Here is a 16,863-nt window from a genome sequence, read left to right on the forward strand (position 1 = left end):
GGGGGGGGTCTTACCTGCATCCACCCCCCCAAAAAAATGGGGAGTGTTAAAAAAAAACCCATCCAAAACTCCTTTTTTTTATATAAAACCTTTATTCAGTAAAAATATGGGGAGGGGGTCCCCAAATCCCCCTTCCCTTTTTGTTTGGGGGGGGGGGTCCCAACCACGAGGCTGAGTGGGTGGGGGGGGGGGTGGGGGACACCCCCTTGATTTGGGGAGAGGGGTGGAAATAAATCCCCCCCCCCCCCAAAAAAAAAAAATTCCTTTATATTTATTTTGATATTTTTCTATACAAAACAAACGCACACAATAAATATGGGGAGGGGGCTTCAGGCGTGGGGGGGGCGCGGGGGGCAGCGGGGGGGGTCCTGGGCCGGGGGGGTCCCGGGGGGGCACAGGCAGCGGAAGGAGCCGGGGGTGTTGAGGCAGCGCCCGGGGCGGCACGGGGGGGGCACCCCCAAACACTCGTCCACGTCTGGGGGGGCGAAATTCGGGGTTAAAAGGGGAAAAATTGGGGTTTTTAGGGGGAAATTTGGGGATTTTAGGGGGAGATTTGGGGTTAAAAGGGGAAAATTTGGGGGTTTAGGGGGAAATTTGGGGGGAAATTGGGAATTGGGTCTGGGTGGGCAGCCCCAAACACTCGTCCACGTCTGGGGGGGCGAAATTCGGGGTTAAAAGGGGGAAATTTGGGGTTTTAGGGGGAGATTTGGGAGTTTTAGGGGGAAATTTGGGGTTAAAAGGGGAAATTTTGGGGGGAAATTGGGAATTGGGTCTGGGTGGGCACCCCCAAACACTCGTCCACGTCTGGGGGGGAGAAATTCGGGGTTAAAAGGAGAAAATTTGGGGTTTTTAGGGGGAGATTTGGGGTTAAAAGGGGAAAATTTGGGGTTTTAGGGGGAAATTTGGGGGGAAATTGGGAATTGGGTCTGGGTGGGCACCCTCAAACACTTGTCTATGTCGGGGAGGGTGAAATTTGGGGTTAAAAGGAGAAAATTTGGGGTTTTAGGGGGAGATTTGGGGTTAAAAGGGGAAGATTTGGGGGTTAAAAGGGGAAAATTTGGGGTTTTAGGGGGAGATTTTGGGGGGAAATTGGGAATTGGGTCTGGGTGGGCACCCTCAAACACTTGTCTATGTCGGGGGGGGGTGAAATTTGGGGTTAAAAGGAGAAAATTTGGGGTTTTTAGGGGAAATTTGGGGTTTTTAGGGTTAAAAGGGGAAAATTTTGGGTTAAAAGGGGAAAATTTGGGGTTTTTGGAGGATTTTGGGGAGGCGTCTCTGGATTTTTTTAGGGGTTTGGGGCTCTCAGGATTTGGGGTTTTTGGGGAGGGGTCTCAGGGATTTTTTGGGGAAGGGTCTCAGGATTTTGGGGTTTTTTTCCCAGGGGTTTGGAGCTCTCAAAATTTAGATTTTTTCCCAATATTTGGGGTTTTTTTCAGGGATTTTGGGGCTCTCAAGATTTGGGCTTTTTCCCAGGGATTTCAGGGATTTTTTGGGGAAGGGTCTCAGGATTTTGGGGTTTTTTCCCAGGGGTTTGGAGCTCTCAAAATTTAGATTTTTTTCCCAATATTTGGGGTTTTTTTCAGGGATTTTGGGGCTCTCAAGATTTGGATTTTTTCCCGGGGATTTCAGGGATTTTTTGGGGAAGGGTCTCAGGATTTTGGGGTTTTTTCCCAGGGGTTTGGAGCTCTCAAAATTTGGGTTTTTTCCCAATATTTGGGGTTTTTTTCAGGGATTTTGGGGCTCTCAAGATTTGGATTTTTTCCCGGGGATTTCAGGGATTTTTTGGGGAAGGGTCTCAGGATTTTGGGGTTTTTTCCCAGGGGTTTGGAGCTCTCAAAATTTGGGTTTTTTCCCAATATTTGGGGTTTTTTTCAGGGATTTTGGGGCTCTCAAGATTTGGGTTTTCTCCCGGGGATTTCAGGGATTTTTTGGGGAAGGGTCTCAGGATTTTGGGGTTTTGTTCAGGAGTTTGGAGCTCTCAAAATTTGGGTTTTTTCCCAATATTTGGGGTTTTTTTCAGGGATTTTGGGGCTCTCAAGATTTGGGTTTTCTCGCAGGGATTTCAGGAATTTTTTGGGGAAGGGTCTCAAGATTTTGGGGTTTTTTCCCAGGGCTTTGGAGCTCTCAAAATTTGGGTTTTTTCCCAATATTTGGGGTTTTTTTCAGGGATTTTGGGGCTCTCAAGGTTTGGGTTTTCTCCTGGGGATTTCAGGGATTTTTTGGGGAAGGGTCTCAGGATTTTGGGGTTTTTTCCCAGGGGTTTGGAGCTCTCAAAATTTGGGTTTTTTCCCAATATTTGGGGTTTTTTTTTCAGGGATTTTGGGGCTCTCAAAATTTGGGTTTTTTCCCAATATTTGGGGTTTTTTTCAGGGATTTTGGGGCTCTCAGGATTTGGGTTTTCTCCTGGGGATTTCAGGGATTTTTTGGGGAAGGGTCTCAGGATTTTGGGGTTTTCTCCCAGGGCTTTGGAGCTCTCAAAATTTGGGTTTTTTCCCAATATTTGGGGTTTTTTTCAGGGATTTTGAGTTTTTTCCCAGGGATTTTGGGGCTCTCAGGATTTGGATTTTTTCCCGGGGATTTCAGGGATTTTTTGGGGAAGGGTCTCAGGATTTTGGGGTTTTTTCCCAGGGGTTTGGAGCTCTCAAAATTTAGATTTTTTCCCAATATTTGGGGTTTTTTTTCAGGGATTTTGGGGCTCTCAGGATTTGGGTTTTCTCGCAGGGATTTCAGGAATTTTTTGGGGAAGGGTCTCAGGATTTTGGGGTTTTTTTCCCAGGGGTTTGGAGCTCTCAAAATTTGGGTTTTTTCCCAATATTTGGGGTTTTTTTCAGGGATTTTGGGGCTCTCAAGATTTGGGTTTTCTCCCGGGGATTTCAGGGATTTTTTGGGGAAGGGTCTCAGGATTTTGGGGTTTTTTTCCCAGGGGTTTGGAGCTCTCAAAATTTGGGGTTTTTCCCAATATTTGGGGTTTTTTTCAGGGATTTTGGGGCTCTCAAGATTTGGGTTTTCTCCCGGGGATTTCAGGGATTTTTTGGGGAAGGGTCTCAGGATTTTGGGGTTTTTTTCCCAGGGCTTTGGAGCTCTCAAAATTTGGGTTTTTTCCCAATATTTGGGGTTTTTTTCAGGGATTTTGAGTTTTTTCCCAGGGATTTTGAGGCTCTCAAGATTTGGGTTTTCTCCTGGGGATTTCAGGGATTTTTTGGGGAAGGGTCTCAGGATTTTGGGGTTTTGTTCAGGAGTTTGGAGCTCTCAAAATTTGGGTTTTTTCCCAATATTTGGGGTTTTTTTCAGGGATTTTGGGGCTCTCAAGATTCGGGTTTTTTCCCGGGGATTTTGGGGGATCTCAGGGGTTTTGGGGAGGGGTCTGGGGGGTTTTGGGGAGGGGTCTCACCCAGGCAGTCGAGGCGGGCGGGGTCCAGGTGGAAGCCGGGGTCGCAGGCGCAGGTGAAGGCGTCGCCCACGCGGACGCAGCGCCCGTGGGTGCAGCCACTCAGGACCCCGCACTCCTCCTCTCCTAAAGTGGGGAGGGGGCTTCAGACCCCCCACCCCCCCCCCCAGAAAAAAAAACCCCCAAAAAAAACCCCAAACCCACCCCCCAAAAAAATCCCCCCCAAAAAACCCCAAAAAATCTGAAAAAAACCCCAAAACTCCACCGAAACTCCCCCTAAAACCCAAAACTCCCCCTAAAACCCAAAACTCCCCCTAAAACCCCAAATCTCCTCCAAAAAATCCCAAAACTCCCAGAAAATTCCCCCCAAAAACCCCAAACTACCCAAAACTCCCCAAAAAACCCCAAATCCTCCAAAAAAATCCCCCAAAATTCGCCAAAAACCCAAAAGTCCCCCCCCAAAAACACCAAAATCCCCAAAACTCCCCTCAAAATCCCCCAAAATCCTCCCCCAAAACCCCCCAAAAGCCCAAAATCCCCCGTGAAAAAAACCCAAAAAACCCCCAAACTCCCCCCAAAATTCAGCTGAAAACCCAAAATCCCCCCCCCAAAAATCCCCCCAAAAAACCCCAAAAATCCCCCCAAAAACCCCAACCCTCACCTTCCTCTTCCTCCTCCTCCTCCTCCTCCTCGGGGGTCCCGTGGGGTTGGAGATTCCATCGGGGGCCCCCTCGGGGGGGCTCAAATCGGGGTCCCCTCCCCCGGGGGGGGTCCCCAAAATCCTCGTAACGGGGGGGGAGGGGCGGCCGGGGGGGAGGGGCGTAAAGGGAGGGATCCCCCGCCCCTCCCCCACCCCCCACCAGGGGGTCGTAGGCCACGCCCCCTGCCCCACCCCCGTAATAAGGGGAGGGGTCGTAATGGGGCCGGAACCCCCCAAAAAATTCGGGGGGGGCCCCCGTAAGGCGGGGGGAGGGGCCCGAATTGGGGCGGGGGGAAATTGGGGGAGGGGTCGTAGAGGGGGGGGGGCGAAGTTCGGGGGTCTCAGGACGTTGCAGAGGAGCTCGAAATCGTCTGGGGGGGGGAGACAAAAAATGGGGTTGGGGGGACCCCGAAATTTGGGGAGGGGGTCTTGAAATGGGGGGGATTTTAGGGGGGATTTGGGGGTTTTTTGGGGGGGTTTTGGGGGGGGGGGGCTGGGTTTTTTTGTGGGGGATTTTTGGGGTTTTTGGGGGTTTTTTTTTGGGGGGGGGGTTTGGGGGATTTTTTGGGGGGATTTTGGTGGTTTTGAGGGTTTTATTGGGACGGGGTTGGGGGGATTTTGGGGCTTTTTTGGGGGGGATTTTTGGGGGGATTTTTGGAGTTTTTTTTGGGGTGGATTTTTGGGGTTTTTTGAGGGGTGGGTTGGGGTTTTTGAGGTTTTTTTTGGGGTGCGTTTGGGGGTTTGAAGGTGGGGTCTGATTATTGGGGGGGGGGGGGGGGGGGGGTCCAGTGTCCCCCATCCCGGGGGTCCAAACCCCTCCCCCTCCTGTTTAGGACCCCTCCCCAGTGCTCCCAGTTCCCAAACTGGTCCCAGTCCCAGCCCTTCCCCAGTTTCGGGGATGGGTTTGGGGGTCCCGGGGCTGAATTTGGGGAGGGGTCGCGGGGGAGTGGGGGGGGGGGGGGGTCCAGCTGTGCCCATCCCGAGGGTCTCCCATCCCCTTTGAGCCCCCTCCCATCATTTCCCAGTGCTCCCAGTTCCCAAACTGGTCCCAGTCCCAGCCCCTCCCGGTTTCGGGGATGGGTTTTGGGCTCCCGGGGCTGAATTTGGGGAGGGGTCGCGGGGGTCTCACCGGAATGGGGGCACAGGGGTCCCATTCCCGGGGTCCCACATCCCCCCAGTGCTCCCAGTTCCCAAACTGGTCCCAGTCCCACGTTCATCCCAGCCCCCCCCGGTTTCGGGGATGGGTTTGGGGGTGCCGGGGCTGAATGTGGGGAGGGGTCGCGGGGGTCTCACCGCTGTGCGGGGCGGGGCAGAGCGCGCACTCCATGCCCCAGGCCTGCCCGTACAGGCAGCAGCACTCGGTGTAGGTGACGGGGGCAGCGCGCCGGGGCCGCCCGCACACCAGGTCCGGCCCCACCTCCTGCCAGCACACGGCCAGGGACCCCTCTGGGGGGCGAGAATTTGGGGAGGGGTCTTAATTATGGGGTGCTGAACCCTAGAAATTCACCCCCGTTACGGAAAACCCCAAAAATCGCCGTTAATGGGGATGGCAGGTAGCCCAAAAAAGCCCAAAAAGCCCAAAAACCCAGGTGAGCCCCGCCCCCTCCTGCCAGCACACGGCCACCGACCCCTCTGGGGGGGAGAAAATTTGGGGAGGGGTCTTAATTATGGGGTGCCGAACCCTAAAAATTCACCCCCGTTACGGGAAACCCCAAAAATCGCCGTTAATGGGGACGGCAGGTAACCCAAAAAAGCCCAAAAAGCCCAAAAACTCAGGGGAGCCCCGCCCCTCCACGACCACCGACCCCTCTGGGGGGGAGAAAATTTGGGGAGGGGTCTTAATTATGGGGTGCTGAACCCTAAAAATTCACCCCCGTTATGGGAAACCCCAAAAATCGCCGTTAATGGGGATGGCAGGTAACCCAAAAAAGCCCAAAAAGCCCAAAAACCCCAAAAACTCAGGGGAGCCCCGCCCCCTCCTGCCAGGACACGCCCAGGGACCCCTCTGGGGGGCGAGAATTTGGGGAGGGGTCTTAATTATGGGGTGCTGAACCCTAGAAATTCACCCCCGTTATGGGAAACCCCAAAAATCGCCGTTAATGGGAACGGCAGGTAACCCAAAAAAGCCCAAAAAGCCCAAAAACTCAGGTGAGCCTTGCCCCTCCATGGTCAGGGACCCCTCTGGGGGGGGAGAAAATTTGGGGAGGGGTCTTAATTGGGGGGTGCCCAACCCTAAAAATTCACCCCCGTTATGGGAAACCCCAAAAATCGCCGTTAATGGGGATGCCAGGTAACCCAAAAAAGCCTCAAGTGACCCCAAAAACTCAGGTGAGCCCCGCCCCTCCACGGCCACCGACCCCTCTGGGGGCGTAAAAATTTGGGGGGGGTCTTAATTGGGGGGTGCTGAACCCCTAAAACCCCTCCTAACGCCCCTAAATCCTCTCCTGACCCTTTTATACCCCCCTAAAACCCCTCCTAACCCCCCAAATATCCCCCTAAAACCCCCCAAATTCCCTCTAAACCCCCCCAAACCGGGGTCCCCTGCCCCCCCCCCGATATCGGGGACCCCCGGGCCCCCCTAAAGCCCATCCTAACCCCCCCAAAACCCCCCTAAATCCCCTTTATATCCCACTAAAACCCCTCCTAACCCCCTAAAACGCCTCCTAACCCCCCAAATTCCCCCTAAACCCCCCCAAACTGGGCTCCCCTCAGCCCCCCCGATATCGGGGACCCCCCGGTTCCCCCAAAACCCATCCTAACCCCTCTAAAACCTCTCCTAACCCCCCCAAAACGCCCCTAAATCCCCTTTACATCCCACTAAACCCCCTCCTAACCCCCTCAAACCCCTCCTAACCCCCCAAATCCCCCCCAAACCCCCCCAATTCGGGGTCCCCTGACCCCCCCCCGATATCGGGGACCCCCGGGCGCCCCCAGACCCACCCGGGTCGGTGTCGTTGGCCACGCAGCGGCGCTGGGAGGGGTCCAGGATGAGCGGGGGGGGGCAGGAGCACAGGTAGGAGCCCACGGTGTTGACACAGAGCCCCCCCAGGCACGGCTCGGCCTCGGCCGCCGCGCACTCGTCGTTGTCTGGGGGCAAAATTGGGGGTCAGGGGGGATTTGGGGGGATTTGGGGGGATTTTGGGGGATTTGGGGTCTTAGCAGTGGAGTTTGGGGGGTATAAAGTGAGTTTAGGGGGATTTTGGGGGGGATTTGGGGAGTTTAGGGGGGTTAGGCACAGCTCGGCCTCGGCCGCCGCGCACTCGTCGTTGTCTGGGGGCAAAATTGGGGGTCAGGGGGGATTTTGGGGGGATTTGGGGCAGTTTAAGGGGGATTTGGGGGGATTTTGGGAGGATTTGGGGCAGTTTAAGGGGGATTTGCGGGGATTTGGGGCAGTTTCAGGTGAGTTTAGGGGGGATTTTTTGGGGCGCATGGGTCCTGGCAGGTACAGAGAGACACAAAAAGGTACAGACAGACACAAACAGGGACAGACGGACACAAACAGGTACAGACGGACACAAACAGGTACAGACAGGTCCTGGCAGGTACAGAGACACACAGACAGGTCCCAGCAGGTCCTGGCAGGTACAGACAGACACAAACAGGTACAGACGGACACAAACAGGTCCTGGCAGGTACAGACGGACACAAACAGGGACAGACAGACACAAACAGGTACAGACGGACACAAACAGGTACAGACAGACACAAACAGGTACAGACGGACACAAACAGGTACAGACGGACACAAACAGGTACAGACGGACACAAACAGGTCCCGGCAGGTACAGACGGACACAAACAGGTACAGACAGACACAAACAGGTACAGACAGACACAAACAGGTACAGACGGACACAAACAGGTACAGACGGACACAAACAGGTCCTGGCAGGTACAGACGGACACAAACAGGGACAGACGGACACAAACAGGTCCTGGCAGGTACAGACGGACACAAACAGGTACAGACAGACTCGGCCAGGTCCCGGCAGGTCCCGGCAGGTGCGCGGCGCTCACCCACGCACTGCAGGTGCTCCTGCTCGAAGTAGAAGCCGCTGGGGCAGAAGCAGCTGAAGGAGGGGGCGGCGTTGACACAGAGCCCCCCCCGGCAGAGCTCGGGCCCGAACAGGGAGCACTCATCAACATCTGGGGGGGCAGAGACACCCCCGAATCGCAGGGACACCCCCAAAATCACAAAGACACCCCCAAAGCACAGGGACCCCCCCAAAAGCACAGGGACCCCCCCCAGGGTAAAAGGGACACAGGGACCCCCCCCAAAATCACAAAGACCCCCCGAAAGCACAGGGACCCCCCCCCAGGGTAAAAGGGACACAGGGACCCCCCCCAAAATCACAAAGACCCCCCAAAGCACAGGGACCCCCCCAAAATCACAAAGAGCCCCCCCAGGATAAAAGGGACACAGGGACCCCCCAAAAGCGACAGAGACCCCCCAGGACCCCCTCGTGGACCCCCCCAGGGACAAAGGGTGGGGGTCTCACCTGGGGGGGGGGGTCCCAGACTCACCTGCAGGGGGGCCCTGGGGGGTCTCGGGGAGGCGGCCGGGCCCGTGGGGACACAGGGACAGGTGAGCATCTGGGGGGGGCACAGGGGGGGTCAGGGACCCCAAAATTCCCCCCCAAATTCTGTTTGTGCCCCCCTCCCCTGCTCCTCTCTTTAGCCGCACCTCAAATCTGCCCCATTTTGGGGGAGTACCAGGGGTCCCAAATCAACCCCAAATCCACCCCAAATCCCACCCAAATCCATCCCAAATCTCACCCCAAATCCCCCATAAATCATCCCACCCCAAATCCCCCCAAATCCCACCCAAATCCATCCCAAATCCACCCCAAATCCCACCCCAAATCCACCCCAGATCCCACCCTAATTCCACCCCAAATCCTCCCCCAAAGCCCTAAATCAGACCCCAAATCCCACCCCAGATGCCCCCTAAATCCCCCCCAAATCCCTTCCCAAATCCACCCTAAATCCCACCCCAAATCCCACCCCAAATCCACCCCAAATCCCATCCCAAATCCCACACCAAATCCCACCCAAATCCCCCCCTAAATCCACCCTAAATCCCACCCCAAATCCACCCAAATCCACCCAAATCCCCCCCTAAATCCACCCTAAATCCCACCCCAAATTCCACCCCAATTCCACCCCAAATCCCACTCCAGATCCATCCTAAATCCCCCCAAATCCTACCCCAAATCCACCCCAAATTCCCCCCAAATTCCCCCAAAATCAACCCCAAAATCCACCCCAAATTCCACCCCCAAATCGACCCCAAATTCCACCCCCAAATCCACCCCAAATTCCACCCCAAATCCATCCCAAATTCCACCCCAATTCCACCCCAAATCCCACTCCAGATCCACCCTAAATCCCCCCAAATCCCTCCCCAAATCCACCCCAAATCCACTCCAAATCCACCCCAAATTCCCCCCAAATCAACCCCAAAATCCATCCCAAATCCCATCCCAAATCCACCCTAAATCCCCCCAAATCCCACCCAAATCCCCCCCTAAATCCACCCTAAATCCCACCCCAAATCCCCCCAAATCCCATCCCAAATCCTACCCCAAATCCATCCCAAATCCACCCCAGATCCCACCCTAATTCCCCCCAAATCAACCCCAAAATCCCCCCAAATCCACCCCAAATCCACCCCAAATCCATCCCAAATCCCCCCGAAATCCATCCCATTCCCCTAAACCCCCCCCAAACGCCCCCCGTGGTTTTTGGGGTGTCCCTCACCTGTGCCAGGTGTGGGGCAGGGCTGCCCGGGGCACTGTGCCCCCCATGCCCACCCCAGGGTGCAGCAGCACTGCGGGCGGGTCACGTTCGGGGCCAGGACCCCACAGGCCCTACTGAAACACGAGGCCACCCCAAAATCCCCAGCAGGGCTCTGGGGTCTGGTCTGGGGGCTTTGGGGTCTGGTCTGGGGGCTCTGGGGTCTGGTCTGGGGGCTTTGGGGTCTGATTTCGGGGCTTTGGGGTCTAATTTCGGGGCTTTGGGGTCTGGTTTGGGGGGTTTGGGGTCGGGTTTGGGGGCTTTGGGGTCTGATTTCGGGGCTTTGGGGTCGGGTTTGGGGAGTTTGGGGTCTGGTTTGGGGTCTGATTTCGGGGGGTTGGGGTCTGATTTCAGGGGGTTGGGGTCTGGTTTGGGGGCTTTGGGGTCCGATTTGGGGAGTTTGGGGTCTGATTTCGGGGTTTTGGGGAACGTGGGGGCTTTGGGGTCTGATTTGGGGCGCTTGGGGTCTGGTTTGGGGGCTTTGGGGTCTGGTTTGGGGGCTTTGGGGTCGCATTTGTGGGCTCTGGGGGATTTGTGGGTTCTGGGGGGTCTGGGGCCGGCCTTGGGGGATCTGGGGGAGGCTCTGGGGGCTCTGTGGGGTCGGCAGGGCCCCGCAGCGGCCGGTGACGGGGTCGAACTCCTGCCGGGAGTCGGGGCACAGGCACAGGAAGGAGCCCTCGACGTTCTCGCAGCGCTCGGCCCCACAAACCCCGCGCAGCGTCTGGCACTCGTCCACGTCTGGGGGGTCGGGATTTGGGGTTTGGGGGGTTTGGAGTTGGGGGTTTGGGGGGTTTGGGATTTGGGGTTTGGGGTTGGGGATTTAGGATTGGGGGATTTGGGAGATTTGAGGTTGGGGATTTGGGGTTGGGGATTTGGGGTTGGGGATTCGGGGGGTTTGGGGTTGGGGGTTTGGGAGATTTAGGGTTGAGAATTTGGGGTTGGGGATTTGGGATTTAGGGATTGAGGGATTTGGAGTTGGAAATTTGGGGGATTTGGGATTTGGGGTGGGAATGGGGACACAGGGACGGGGATTTGGGGCACAGGGATGGGGATTTGGGGCACAGGGACGGGGATTTGGAGCACAGGGATTTGAGGCACAGGGAGGGGGATTTGGGGCACAGGGATTTGGAGCACAGGGACGGGGATTTGGGGCACAGGGACAGGGATTCGGAGCACAGGGATTTGGGGCACAGGGATGGGGATTTGGGGTGGGATTTGGAGCACAGGGACGGGGATTTGGGGCACAGGGATTTGGGGCACAGGGATTAGGGGCACAGGGATTTGGGGCACAGGGACAGGGATTAGGGGCACAGGGATTAGGGGCACAGGGATTAGGGGCACGGGGATTTGGGGCACAGGGCCAGGGCCAGGTGTCCCCAGCGCTGGTGGCCGTACCCACGCAGTGGTGGCCGTGCCGGGCGGTCTCGTAGCCGGGGTCACAGGCGCACTGGAAGGAGCCGGGCAGGTTGTGGCAGGTGGCGTGGGCACCGCACAGGGTCCCGTTGGAGCACTCGTCCACGTCTGGCACCGGGTGGGACAAAGGTTGGGCACATCCTGAGCTCCTTGGCCACCCCCCGGGCTTGGACTTTGGCCCCCTGTGTCCCCATCCCTGTCCCTGTGTCCATCCCAGTCCCTGTGTCCATCCCTGTCCCCATTGCTGTCCCTGTGTCCATCCCAGTCCCTGTGTCCATCCCTGTCCCTGTGTCCATCCCTGTCCCTGTGTCCATCCCTGTCCCTGTGTCCCCACATCCCCATTTCCATTCCCATCCCAGTCCCCACATCCCCATATCCCACTCCCATATCCATGTCCCCATCCTAATCCCAAATTCACAAATCCCAATCCCAATCCCATATCCCATATCCCGAACCCCAAATCCCAATCCCGAATCCCAAATTCCAAATCCCAGACCCGAAATCCCCAATCCCAAACCCCTCCCTGATGCAGTCCCCGCAGTCCCCGGGCCGGAATCCCGGCTGGCACTCGGGCACAATCCCAATCCCATATCCCATATCCCATATCCCAAATCCCATATCCCATATCCCATATCCCCATATCCCCAATCCCAAACCCCTCACCGATGCAGTCCCCGCTGTCCCCGGGCCGGAATCCCGGCTGGCACTCGGGCACGCAGCGATAGGAGCCCGGAATGTTCTCGCAGCGCTGCGCCCCGCAGAGCCCGGCCCCGTACTCCTGGCACTCGTCCACATCTGGGATCCACGACATTGGGGACAATTGGGGACATTGGGGACAATTGGGGACATTGGGATGGGGACATCCGGAACCCTGGGAGCAGCTCCCGTACCACCCCCATCCCTGTGCCAGTCCCAATTCCCGTGTCCCCATTCCCATCCCCGTCTCCCAATCCCAATCCCAGTCCCCATATCCCCATTCCCATCCCAATCCCAATATCCCCAATCCCACCCCAGTCCCCATAACCCCATATCCCCTTACCCCCATTCCCATCCCAGTCCCTAAATCCCCGCTCCAGTCCCCGTATCCCAACATTCCCAATCTATCCATTGCAGTCTCCACATCCCCATCCCAGTCCCCATATCCCCATCCCGATCCCATATCCCAATCCCAAATCCCAAATTCCCAAATCCCCAACCCCAGACCCCTCACCGATGCAGTCCCCGCCGTCCCTGGGCCCGAATCCCATCTGGCACTCGGGCACAATCCCAAATCCCAAATCCCAAATCCCATATCCCATATCCCAAATCCCCAATCCCAGACCCCTCACCGATGCAGTCCCCGCCGTCCCCGGGCCGGAATCCCGGCTGGCACTCGGGCACAATCCCATATCCCATATCCCAAATCCCCAATCCCATATCCCATATCCCATATCCCCAATCCCATATCCCATATCCCCAATCCCCAATCCCAAACCCCTCACCGATGCAGTCCCCGCCGTCTCCAGGCCGGAATCCCGGCTGGCACTCGGGCACGCAGCGATAGGAGCCCGGAATGTTCTCGCAGCGCTGCGCCCCGCAGAGCCCGGCCCCGTACTCCTGGCACTCGTCCACGTCTGGGGTCCACAACAATGGGGACAATTGGGGACAATTGGGGACAATTGGGGACATTGGGATGGGGACATGGGGATATGGGGAGTCCCGGTGTCCCCATGCCCATCCCATTCCCCAAATTCCCATCCCATTTCCCAAACTCCCACCCCATTCCTGAAATCCCCACCCCATCCCAAACCCCACCCCATATCCCAAACCCCACTCCATATCCCAAACCCCACCCCATATCCCATCCCCACCCCATATCCCAAACCCCACCCCATATCCCATCCCCACCCCATATCCCAAACCCTACACAATATCCCAGTCCCACCCCATATCCCATTCCCACCCCATATCCCACATCCCCACCCCATATCCCACATCCCCACCCCATATCCCAGCCCCCCGTTCCCGTTCCCGTTCCTCACCGCGGCACTCGGCCTTGGCGTCGTCGGTGCGGAACCCGGCCGGGCACTGGCACTGGAAGGAGCCCTCGGTGTTGAGGCAGCGCCCGCCGGCGCAGACGGCCCCGCGCTGGCACTCGTCCACATCTGGGGGGAGATTTGGGGTTTGGGGTTTGGGATTTGGGATTTGGGGTCTGGGATGTGACAATTGGGTGGGTGTGGCACAGATGGCCCCACGCTGGGACTCGTCCACATCTGGGGTTGGGAACATCAGGACTGGGATGACCATGGGGACACCAGGACTGGGACAATCCTGAGGACACCAGGACTGGAACAACCATGGGGACACCAGGACTGGGACAATGCTGGGGACACCAGGACTGGAACAACCATGGGGACACCAGGACTGGGACAATGCTGGGGACACCGGGACTGGGACGACCATGGTGACACCAGGACTGTGACAACCCCAGCCAAAGCCACAAGGCCCAAAACACCACAGTCCAACCCCAAAACCCACCCCAACCCCAAACCCACCAGCACCGCCACCCTTCAGGTGCCCCCCGAGGCTCCACGCGCTGTCCCCAGTGTCCCCAGGTGCGTCACCCACCGGTGCAGGTGGTGCCATCGGCGGTGGCGGTGAAGCCGTCGGCGCAGAGGCAGCGGAAGGAGCCGGCCGTGTTGACGCACTCGCCGTGCGGGAAGCAGAAGTCGCCCTCCAGGCACTCGTTGACGTCTGCGGGGCCACCGCCAGGAGGTCACCCGGGGGCGGTGGCACCGCCGGGGCGTCCCCAAGGAGGTCCCCGCTCACCCTGGCAGGCGCTGGCACCGGCAGTGGCGCGGTAGCCGCGGTGGCACTCGCAGCGGAAGGAGCCGGCGGTGTTGAGGCAGCGGCCGTGGGGGGCGCAGGGGGAGCCCCCCGAGCACTCGTCCACGTCTGGGGGGACATTGGGGTCACCAGGGGGACATCAGGGTCACCAGGGGCACATCAGGGTCACCAGGGGGACGTGGGGACATCAGGGGGACGTGGGGACAGGAGTTATGGGGTGTCCAAATCCTCTAAGTCCCATGATGTGATGACCCCAAGTCATGGTCATCCCCATGGCGTGGTGACCCCAAGATCTCATCCACGTCTGAGAGGACATCAGGGTCACCAGGGGGACGTGGGGACATCAGGGGGACATGGGGACAGGAGTTATGGGGTCTCCAAGTCCCCCAAGCCATGGTGACCCCATAACAGAGTGACCACAAGTCATGGTCATCCCATGGCGTGGTGACCCCAAGTTCTCATCCATGTCTGAGGGGACATCGGGGTCACCAGGGGGATGTGGGGACAGGAGTTATGGGGTCTCCAAGTCTCCCAAGCCATGGTGACCCCAAGTTATGGTGATCCCATACCAGAGTGACCCCAAGTCATGGTGACCCCAAGTTCTCGTCCATGTCTGAGAGGACATCGGGGTCACCAGAGGGACATGGGGACATCAGGGAGTGGTGACCACAGGAGTTATGGGGTCTCCAAGTCCCCCCAAGCCATGGTGACCCCAAGTTCTCATCCACGTCTGGGGGGACATCGGGGTCACCAGGGGGACATCAGGGGGTGGCGACCACAGGAGTTCTGGGGTCTCCAAGTCTCCTAAATCATGGTGGCCCCAAATCATGGAGGCCCCATGGTGTGGTGACCCCATGCACTCCTCTGGGGGGTTTCTGGTGACACAGGTGACACTGAGGTGGCACACAGGTGACACACAGGTGGCACACAGGTGGCACACAGGTGGCACACAGGTGACACACAGGTGGCACACAGGTGGCACACAGGTGACACACAGGTGGCACACAGGTGACACACAGGTGACAGCGGTACCTGCGCAGCGCCCCTGGCGCAGGTGGAAGCCGTCGGGGCAGGGCTGGCACCGGAAGGAGCCCGGGGTGTTCACGCACTCCTGGCCAGGACACGCCAGGTGATTCTCGCACTCGTCAATGTCTGAGGGGACATCGGGGACATTGGGGACATCGGTGGGGACCCTGAGTCGTGGTGACCCCATAACAGTGACCACAGATCTTGGTGACCCCATAACAGTGACCACAGGTCCTGGTGACCCCATAACAGTGACCCCAAGGACCACAGGTCATGGTGACCCCATAGCAGTGACCACAGCTCGTGGTGACCCCAAGTTCTTGCACTCGTCAATGTCTGAGGGGACATCGGGGACATTGGGGACATCAGGGGGGACCCCAAGTCGTGGTGACCCCATAACAGTGACCACAGATCTTGGTGACCCCATAACAGTGACCACAGGTCCTGGTGACCCCATAACAGTGACCCCATAACAGTGACCCCAAGGACCACAGGTCATGGTGACCCCATAGCAGTGACCACAGGTCCTGGTGACCCCAAGTTCTTGCACTCGTCAATGTCTGAGGGGACCTTGGGGACATTGGGGACATCAGGGGGGACCCCAAGTCGTGGTGACCCCATAACAGTGACCCCAAGGTCCACAGGTCATGGTGACCCCATAACGGAGTGACCCAAAGGATCACTGACCCCACAGCACAGAGCCCCCTCCCCAATGTCCCCCAGTTCCATCCCAGTTTATCCCAGTCCATCCCAGTCCCTGCCAGTTTATCCCAGTTCATCCCAGTCCCTCCCAGTTCCCCAAATCTCCATTCCCAGTTTGTCTCAGTTTGTCCCAGTTTGTCCCAGTTTGTCCCAGTCCCTCCCAGTTTGTCCCAGTTTGTCCCAGTTTATCCCAGTCCCTCCCAGTCCCTCCCAGTCCATCCCAGTCCATCCCAGTCCCTCCCAGTCTGTCCCAGTCCATCCCAGTCCCTCCCAGTTTGTCCCAGTCCATCCCAGTCCATCCCAGTCCATCCCAGTCCCTCCCAGTCCCTCCCAGTCCCTCCCAGTTTATCCCAGTCCCTCCCAGTCCCTCCCAGTCCCTCCCAGTCCATCCCAGTTGGTCTCACCCTGGCAGGGTTGGTCTCCCCCGTGCCCCCGGTACCCCCCCGGGCAGACGCACTCGAACCCCCCCGGTCGATTCTCGCAGCGCCCGTGGGCGCAGGGCCCGGGCACCTGGGAGCACTCGTCCACATCTGCGGGCACAGGTCATGGAGACAGGTAATGGGGACAGGTAATGGGCACAGGTAATGGGCACAGGTAATGGGGACAGGTCATGGGCACAGGTGGGCACAGGTAATGGGCACAGGTAATGGGGACAGGTAATGGGCACAGGTAATGGGGACAGGTGGGCACAGGTGGGCACAGGTCATGGGCACAGGTAATGGGCACAGGTAATGGGCACAGGTAATGGGGACAGGTAATGGGGACAGGTAATGGGCACAGGTAATGGGCACAGGTGGGCACAGGTGAGGTTTAGGAGGGCACAGGTGGGCACAGGTGTGGTTTAGGGCATGCCCAGGTGCCCCCAGGTGTGCCCAGGTGTGGTTTGGGCTGTGCCCAGGTGTGGTTTGGGGTGTGCTCAGGTACCCCAGGTGTGCCCAGGTGTGGTTTGGGGTGTGCCCAGGTACCCCAGGTGTCCCCAGGTGTGGTTTGGGATGCCCAGGTGTGGTCTGGG

The 16,863-nt window shown here is 57.9% G+C and overlaps 1 protein-coding gene across 1 annotated transcript in view; it reads right to left on the minus strand.

Annotated features, from left to right (window-relative positions):
- Nucleotides 1-200: 200 nt before the first annotated feature.
- LTBP4 (latent transforming growth factor beta binding protein 4) overlaps nt 201-16,863 on the minus strand; it is a 33,773-nt gene continuing 17,110 nt past the window's right edge. The window contains exons 12-28 of the mRNA XM_071418777.1: nt 16,256-16,381; nt 15,156-15,275; nt 14,106-14,231; nt 13,905-14,030; nt 13,319-13,441; nt 12,779-12,910; nt 11,961-12,092; nt 11,280-11,405; nt 9,849-10,622; nt 8,613-8,681; nt 8,106-8,234; nt 7,029-7,175; nt 5,382-5,534; nt 4,050-4,459; nt 3,654-3,664; nt 3,392-3,531; nt 201-475 (exon numbers count right to left, since the gene is read on the minus strand). Of these exons, the coding sequence (XP_071274878.1) occupies nt 330-475; nt 3,392-3,531; nt 3,654-3,664; nt 4,050-4,459; nt 5,382-5,534; nt 7,029-7,175; nt 8,106-8,234; nt 8,613-8,681; nt 9,849-10,622; nt 11,280-11,405; nt 11,961-12,092; nt 12,779-12,910; nt 13,319-13,441; nt 13,905-14,030; nt 14,106-14,231; nt 15,156-15,275; nt 16,256-16,381 (2,990 nt within the window). The 3' untranslated portion in view covers nt 201-329. The remainder of the gene's footprint in view (nt 476-3,391; nt 3,532-3,653; nt 3,665-4,049; nt 4,460-5,381; nt 5,535-7,028; nt 7,176-8,105; nt 8,235-8,612; nt 8,682-9,848; nt 10,623-11,279; nt 11,406-11,960; nt 12,093-12,778; nt 12,911-13,318; nt 13,442-13,904; nt 14,031-14,105; nt 14,232-15,155; nt 15,276-16,255; nt 16,382-16,863) is intronic.

This window comes from Agelaius tricolor, unplaced genomic scaffold, assembly GCF_023055355.1.
Source record: "Agelaius tricolor isolate 1412-34295 unplaced genomic scaffold, bAgeTri1.0.p SCAF_90, whole genome shotgun sequence".
Classification (NCBI taxonomy): Eukaryota; Metazoa; Chordata; class Aves; order Passeriformes; family Icteridae; genus Agelaius; species Agelaius tricolor.